At 29.6% G+C, this 8,789-nt stretch overlaps 1 protein-coding gene across 7 annotated transcripts; it reads left to right on the forward strand.

Moving 5' to 3' along the window:
- The first annotated feature begins 25 nt into the window (after positions 1 to 25).
- Positions 26 to 8,781, forward strand: LOC145313764 (uncharacterized). Of its 7 annotated transcripts, XR_013877482.1 has the most exons (5): positions 26 to 253; positions 682 to 785; positions 1,234 to 1,295; positions 6,362 to 6,468; positions 6,888 to 8,781. XR_013877482.1 is itself a non-coding variant. In XM_080153351.1 (4 exons), the coding sequence occupies exons 1-4, from the start codon at positions 26 to 28 to the stop codon at positions 7,601 to 7,603; spliced, it is 1,155 nt and encodes a 384-aa protein (XP_080009477.1). In that variant the 3' UTR covers positions 7,604 to 8,781. The 7 variants fall into 7 exon arrangements, 6 of the variants coding, with proteins under 6 accessions (XP_080009477.1, XP_080009478.1, XP_080009481.1 ...); XM_080153351.1 differs by lacking the exon at positions 1,234 to 1,295; XM_080153352.1 differs by lacking the exon at positions 1,234 to 1,295 and having other exon boundaries at positions 6,362 to 6,429; positions 6,885 to 8,781.
- The last annotated feature ends 8 nt before the right edge of the window (positions 8,782 to 8,789 follow it).

The following is an 8,789-nucleotide window of genomic DNA, read 5'->3' on the forward strand; positions in this document are numbered from 1 at the left end:
TAACTATACTTACATAATTGTTTTTATGTTCATTCTTTTTAAACCTCTATGTTTTTCAGAGAAACAGAAAAAAATGAGCAAGAAACGAAAAAATGCAGAGTTACCTGAAACTATAGAGGACTTAAAAAGGAGAAATGAAGATTTGGAAGCAGAGAAAATGTCATTGGTGGCCAGAATTCAAGAATTAGAAACCTCCAACAAAGATTTTGAGCAAGAAATCCGCCAGTTAAAAGAAAATTGTAAATGTCCACAGGTAAAGATATGTTTTGAAGTTAATTACTGATAAATATCCTAGTAGCCCATCTACAGCTAGTGAAGAAAAAAAAAATATGCATTATGGATTTTACCTCTTCACTAATTTCATCTTTTATGTCGTAATTTTGCAGCACGGAAAATGATGAATCTTGTTCGGAATATACACCCCGGATTTTCTTGGGGTTTTAAAATTTATTTTTGCTTTAATGGAATTGTGGGGCTTATACATTGTACCCTAATCCTGCAGGGCTAATCAACCAGAACACTATCCTGACAAATAAAAACTACCTTTTCCTCCCACCCTTTATTATTAATTAGTCTTTAAATAAGAATAAGGGGAGAGGAGTGGTGTGTTACAGTGCTTAAGAGGGATAGCGTCACAGTACATCCACTTCTTAGAACTAACTGAACATCTTTATTATTTAGGACATTGCTGGAAACTTCAGAGTTGTTCCCTTGCTGGCCATGAGAAAAATATTTGAATTCCTATCTTTTGATGATCTGAAGGAACTGAGATGTGTTTCTTCTTGGTTAATCCTTTTAAACAATAAAGTTCTCCTTTACAGTAAAGCTTCTTATAAGTTATAGGTCCAGAGAAGACTTAACTTTTTTGGGGAATAGTTACTTACCCTACCTCGATAGGACGGGATTCTCCTTCGATTTTTAAGTAATCATCTAAAAGGGAGAGTATCTCAACTCTCCTAATAAAAATCACCCGCTTCCCCCCACAAAAAGAATACTTTAACTTTTAAAAACTTAAATTGAAATGGGGATAGTTTGAAGTGCCCCTAGAGGCTTCTAAAAGCGTTGCCGCTAGTGATTTTCTTTACATTTACTAAATTTACAGGGCTAATATCTGAAAGAATTTCATTTTTTACCTTGTAGTTTATAAAAATATCAAGACTTGAAAACATAACTCATGTGACAATGACATGCAACTTAGATGTATGTCTTATTTTACAAAATTTAATGTGGTAGACCGACAGACTGTCGTTTCCCAGAGAAGCTTTGCTGCCAGCCAACTGTAGATATGATATCAGGTGTTCTATCTCCTCACAAAGATCCCTCAGACAAAAGCCCATTGTTTTCATCGGCGGATTAACACGGTCACCCAGAGGGTGAAGGAAGTTGGCGATCATAACTATTTTAGGATCTCTTAAAACTTGAATTACCCTCTCTCTTTATTCCTTTCCCTATTTTGTATGCCGTTCTTGAGTCTACAGGTGTTTATACAAATGTGCCAATTTAAATTCTTTTTTTTAAATGACATCTGTTTAATTTTCCTTTGCAATTAAGCTTTTTTTTTAGGTACAGGGAAGGCTTTTAGCTATTTTGGGAGAGCGTATCTCCACCCTCCCAATTTAAAATCCCCCCCCCAAAATTTTTTTACTCAATATTTCTTTTTAAAACTCAAATTAAAAAGTAGAAGGGCGGTTGACTTATCCCCCTCCCACCTTAAGAACACCTAGAGGCTTCTTGGGGCGTTCGTTGCCCCTAGTCTTTCTTAAAATAAAAGCTATGGCCTGCATTTTTTTTCAATTAGTTAGGTGTTTGATCACCAATTTCATATGATAAAAATATTTTTCTTATTTAATTGTTATCCTAATAAGATAAAAGTTGTGCTTGAAAATTGTTTTAATAGCTATTATTATATGTTGCATTTTTAGATAAACGTGAGAATTATGATCAGAATTTGCGTATCATTTGTACTCTTTTGCATCATTGCGTATTTTTAGATTTCTATTACCCTTCATCGGACAGAGCTTCCCTATCATCTCCATCCCCTTTTAATTGCCTACCCAATATCTATAATTTTGTGTATATAAACTGTAATTCTGTAAGATAACTTTAGTTCTGAATAAACCTTCAATCTGTAAACACTTTAAGTATCTTGTAGGATAGAATCACTAGGCTAGCGGTTTTGTCACCGGACTTCGCCATATAAGGGGTTGAAACGCTTCACCCCTATTATATTAACATGAAGAAATAGGTACCTAATTTTTTTTTGTATATAGAGCTAATTCTAAACGTTTCACAATATTCACTTAACCTGTGTTAACAAAAAATTTTCTGAAATGTTAACTTTCACTATCACATTTTTACATTTTTGGAGGCATCTCAAAAACATGGTAAAAGTTTACTATTCTTTAAATTTTTTTCATTGCTAGCCTATATTTTAATTTATGCTGTATTACTATAATGTTTAATCACTTCTTTATATACCCTAACTCATTAAAAAAGAAAGAGGGAGGTCATTTTCTAGTAAATCCCGTAAAGGTGTGTGTTATAAGGCCTAAAAATAGTAGTAGAACGATAAGGTGCTCTATATATTTGTATTTCCTATTGAATAGAACAATAGGGAAATTTTTTTTTTTTGATAACCATACCTGGAATATCTTAAAAAAATACAAAATTTCTATCAAATGCTTTGTTTGGCTCAAACTGACAAAAAAAAAAAAAAATTAAATTATAATAATAATGTTTTCTATAGGTACAAGGTAAAGGTTAAGAACAATCTATACCATTAAACAAAGGAAGAAGCCATTCTTTACAGGTTGATTTATTCAAGGTGACAAAAATTAGTTTTATGTTTGTGGAATTTCATGTTTGTTTGCTTTGAAGTAGAAGGTTTCAATGTGCATTGTTTCATTTCAATTTCACTACAGCGAACAACTACATTTTAGAACATTTTTTTCTGTAAATTAAACATTCATTATCATAAAACTTACTTGTTTTTCAACTATATTTTGGTCAATCTTTATTATAAAAAAAAATATTCTGGCTTTAAAATAGGATTTGAAACTAAAAATGACATACTACACAACAAGCAAAGAAAGAATATATGACTTAAAGAAACCTTGATGAAAAGAAAAGACAATTTATACATTTAAATAGTCCATATGACCCCATTTTTCATCAAACAATCATTACATGCTAATTACATTAAGACATAAAAAGATAACTTTTTCAAGCAGGTAGCTAATTAAAGAAATAAAATGTTATATTTTTAAATTAAAAGAATGAACAGACAAAATGTTTGAAAGCAAGATTTTAACTACCTAATTAAGCAAGGGAATTAAACCTTAAAGAATATTTATTATTTATTCAATTATGGTTTTCAAATATGGTTTTAAATAAGTTCCAATAGTAAATGTACAATAATCTATAGGAATATTTACAAATAAATAAGCCATGTATCTTTAATATCTGTTAAGAAAACCATGGTTGAAAACCATAGCTTTATATGTAGATGCATCTCGTAAGGTATATATAAAGTATCTTAGAATACAAATAAATTAAAATTACAAAATAAAGAAATAAAGATTATGATATCTAAATAAAAATGAAAGTAAGAAAATTAAACACTATAAAAGCCATTGACATGCAGCCTCCACTTTGAATCTCTTACCTTCTTATATAGATTGTATATCTGAATGTTTTCAAAATTGTCTGTATGTAACTTGTTGTGTTGGTTTGTTTCACTAAGTCATTGTATTAATGATTTGTTAAAGTTTTATTTTAATGTTCACTGCTCGTTCAACCTGTAAAGAATGGCTTCTTCCTTCTTCCTTTGTTTAATGGTATAAATTGTTCTTAACCTTTACCTTGTACCTATAGAAAACATTATTATTATAATTATATTTTTTTTAATTTTTGTCAGTTTGAGCCAAACAAAGCGTTTGATATAAATTTCTTATTTTTTAAAGATATTCCAGGTACACAGTGGTCTAAGGCCGGACATTTCGCCAAAAATCAACAATGGAATTTCTCAAAATTAATAATTTATTTTGAAAATATATACCCTATCTCATATAAAACCGAAGAGTTTTAGTCTTTTCAGCTTCTGGTTGATGAATTATAAACTTTGAAACATGAAGGTTCAGGATTATTTTCACGTCATATATTTTACCTTTCAAATTTTCACCATCTTTGGAAAAAATATTTTTTTTCAGTGTTGCATTGATACAATGAAGTTTCTTCACCTATTTATATTCATAATATTACACGATATATTAGGAAACTGGGGTTTTAGTTATATTTTTTACTTTTTTCATCAATTTTATAGTTGTTTTTAAAGATTTTTTAGGTCAATTCCTAAATATTTTTGCAATAAATTTTTGCAATAATTTTCAGTTTTTTGAGTTTTTGACCAAAAACCGAGCCCCGTAACATACCAAACCATATATTATTCTTAATATACAGGTATAATGTTATAGTTTGATGTTTAGTTTAGGTTGTTACGGGGCCCGGTTTTATTTGAAATTTTAACTTAAACTTTATAGGGAAACTCTAAAATTGAAATAGATGAAAAAAATATTTTTTTTATTCTTTTTTAATTTTAATCTTAATTGCATTTTAACTTATTTCTTCTCAATAACATAATATCATTAATGTTTAAATTTGTGTGTTTGTTATGTGAGATATCTTAAACAGATTTTCGAACAATAATTTGATTTTTGTTAAACTAGTAGGTATAATATCAATAAAAGTGTCTTGTTACATTTATCAATTCAAGGGCCAATGCGATGCTCATACTCTAAAAGTAACGTGCTTAACAAAGCTGCAGCCTTTATTAACGTCTCTAGTATGATTACATTTTACACAAAATTTTGTGCTGTAGCCTCGGGTTTCAGCTAGACTAATGGATATAGAATATACATGGATATTATGACAGAGAAAAATTGTTGTCAATTTAGCTTGCTAACATGTTACTCGTTGAGTCGTTTATTGGCTAGTTCATTTATCGAGTAGGAGATGGGATGCGGTAAATGAGGTGGATTAGGGGGTCATGTTATTTTAGTCCGCTGAGAGTTTCCCTTGCTAACATGGAACTCGTTTATTTGCCAGTTCATTTATCGAGTAGGAGATTGGATGGGGTAAAGGAGGGGGATGAGGGTATAGTTATTTCAGTCTGCTGCGAGTTTCCCTTTTTTTGAGAACATAAAAATCTGGTGTAACATTCAAGTAATAGTATATCTAATGCTAGACTAAAACCATCTGGAAATTTTATTTTCGTCAAAGATATGGCATCTAAGGAACAAAGCCTCAGGCTTTTCAGTCATCGAATTGAATCATTTTCCTCCCCATTTAAGTACTATTGAATGAGTAATCTAAAGGGATTATACAATGGATGATTAATTAATAATGATATTATTATTCATTCCTAATAATGATTAACAAAATTATCCCTTTTATTATTGGTAAAAAAATTTGGACACTTCTAGTTTGAAACCAACCAATCAATTTAAATAATAAGTTTTTGGGCTAACAAACAAGATAACGTGTTTATAAAACTTTGGGTACCAGTGTAATTTACGGTCGTATGTCCTCTTCCTCGTTGCAATTGCATGCTGTATGAAATATTCTTTTGGAGCCAAAAAGATTGTCTTCAAGTAACATATCCCTGTGTATTTATTTCGTGATTAGAAGCAACGACTTGGGTTACCACAAAAACAACATTTTTAGATAAATTCCTTTCCAATAAAATAATTTTTGCCAGTAACCTTACATTAAGTATTATTAATTATCTAAGAGAAAATAACTCCGTAAAATAAGGGCGAAGAAACTTCAATTAGTTGTATCAAATGTATGTTGTACAAAGTTTGGTGATAGACCATTTACCTTTATATAATCATTTCTACAGTAATAATTACTCATGCTTCAAGGTTTTTAAATGTTTTTTTTTGCTTTAAAACATCGAATTTGGGCTCTCTAGGAATTAAAAATATGAAATTTTAGCTAAGTTTCAAAGTATTTTCTAGGCCAGTTGGCTTTTGTTTTTCTTCTCTAGATGCATATACGAGTTGTATTAGGTAATAATAAGGCGCACACTTTTTATTTTAAACGATTCTATCAACTACAAGCTGAGAAAATTGACTTTGAGTAGAGGTAGGTGAAATGTCCACCAAAAGGCCAAAATAGACCACTGTGAGGTACGGTTTTCAAAAAAAAAAAATTTCCCTATTGTTCTATTCAATAGGGAATACAAATATATAGAGCACCTTATCGTTCTACTACTATTTTTAGGCCTTTTATAACACACACCTTTACGGGATTTACTAGAAAATGACCTCCCTCTTTATCCATTATTATCTTTTTTATCTAGGTTCCTCAATACTGTGTCAGATGAATTTCAATCATTGTTTAAAACCTACCATATCTATTTATGCGAAGAAGGAGTGTCTAAAAACTTAAATGATGTGTTAATGAGGGGTGAAATTTTATTCTATTAACTTTAAAGCCGCAATATAATATGTCAGTTGCTTTAATGGGTACACTGTTGAAATGTACAAAAACGGCAGCCGAACCACAGCTTCTGCCGAAACCCTTTAATTTTTTTTTTGCTTTTTCTCACCAATTGAGATGATTTTGAAACACTTTTTTTTAAAAGATTGTAAGCTTTCTACTACTGTTATTAAGCACATATGTCAATGGCAAAAAAGCATAAATGTCCATCTTCCTTCCCTTTGTTTAAAAAATTAAATATTAATTTTGAGAGAGATTTTTTAATGCTATTGAAATTATTTCCTTAGACATTAAACAATAAACATTTGTCATAATATTCTCAAATTTAATAATTTTTTTTGTTTGATTTAGTTTTAAGATAATTATTCAAGTTTTATAACATAAAGGTAACGGAATGAAGCAGACCAAACAAATTGATGCATTTGAAAAACGTGGGATAAAGGTTTTATTGAAACTATCTCTAAAATGTGAAACACCTGATGCTGCTTTTGTTCAAGAAATTCTAAAGTACAAGAATATCATTACTGAAATCAATATTGCATTGTATCATGATAGTTATGATTATCTTCTCAAAGAAGATTTTTATTTCAAAAGCTTGGAGAAGATATACATTTCTCCAGAAATTTGTAGTGATGACTGTTGTGATGAACATTTAAATTTGGTGAAGGAATCCTGCAATAAGTTTATTTCAAGATATGCCAATCAACTTCAACATTTGGCCATTTCTTCTATGGATTTTTGGGATGAAAATGATATCAATGATAATAACTTAGCCTATATCACAAATTTAAAATCTCTTTCTCTTAAGAATTTTATCGACATAGATGCTTCATTTATAATAAAATCGATTAATTTTGCCAATGTGACACAATTAGAATTAAATAAACTGCGTGATATAGAAATGGAAGATTTGAATATTAGGAACCTCTCAGTTTTGACCTTAAATGATGTTGATCCACAATTAACTGAAACTTTACTGAAATCAAACTCAAGGACACTGAATAGAACAATAGGGAAATTTTTTTTTTTTTTGATAACCGTACCTGGAATATCTTTAAAAAATACGAAATTTCTATCAAACGCTTTGTTTGGCTCAAACTGACAAAAATTTAAAAAAAATATAATTATAATAATAATGTTTTCTATAGGTACAAGGTAAAGGTTAAGAACAATCTATACCATTAAACAAAGGAAGAAGTCATTCTTTACAGGTTGATTTATTATAATTATATTTTTTTTTATTTGTGTCAGTTTGAGCCAAACAAAGCGTTTGATAGAAATTTCTTGTTTTTTAAAGATATTCCAGGAAAGGTTATCAAAAAAAAAAAAAAAATTTCTTCCCTATTGTTCTATTCAATAGGGAATACAAATATATAGAGCACCTTATCGTTCTACTACTATTTTTAGGCCTTATAACACACACCTTTACGGGATTTACTAGAAAATGACCTCCCTCTTTATACCCCCGGATCCGGATCCTTGGACTCAAAAAAATGCGGACCTTTGTGGATCCGGATCCGCAACACTGTTTAAAACCATGGCAAACAAATTGTAGAGTTTTTCTTGATTTATGTCGGAGCTCCGCGGAGCCGGATTCGTACCAAAATTAAACGGCTCCACATCCCTGGTACCTACTGTATACTGTATTAAATGTAAAAATCTAAATTTTCTACTAATTTTTATATTAATTTAAATAATCAAACAGTTATTCAAAAAGACAGTCACAAACGTATTATAGTTAGTTAAATTTGAGTTCATTTTAGAGGGCAAGGTTAATATTAGAGTTATTTAGCCTGTAAGATTCAGAAAATTAATTTCTAAATGTTTAAGGTTTGTTTGTTTTTACACGGAAGGACAGTAGGTGGTCTTTTTTTTACTAAAAGGCATCAATTTTCATAAAAACTAGTTTTGTTTTTTTAATGTTAAATCGATGTTTAGATTTTCTACGATTTTGTATTCCAACCTTTTTCACTTTTTTACATGAACAGTGACTAATTTTCTAAATAAATCAACTTTTTGTTTGCTTTAAAGTTAAACCAATTTAATTTATAAAAAATAAATAAACTGTGATTTATAATGGTTTTTGAGTATTTAATAAAATATATTTTTTTTTGTTTTTTCTTATTCTGTTTCCATGCAAATATGTATTTTTCTGAAAATGACTTGTCATGCTACGTGTTGCTCCTTATAGGACATTATTATTGACAAATATAGTATTAAAATCATATTATTTTAGCGCATTTTCTTTATAATTTAAAGGATTTTTATGTTTTTTTCAGATAGATTGT

Source organism: Acartia tonsa, chromosome 3 (genome assembly GCF_053477335.1).
Source record: "Acartia tonsa isolate MP-2025a chromosome 3, ASM5347733v1, whole genome shotgun sequence".
Taxonomy (NCBI): Eukaryota; Metazoa; Arthropoda; class Copepoda; order Calanoida; family Acartiidae; genus Acartia; species Acartia tonsa.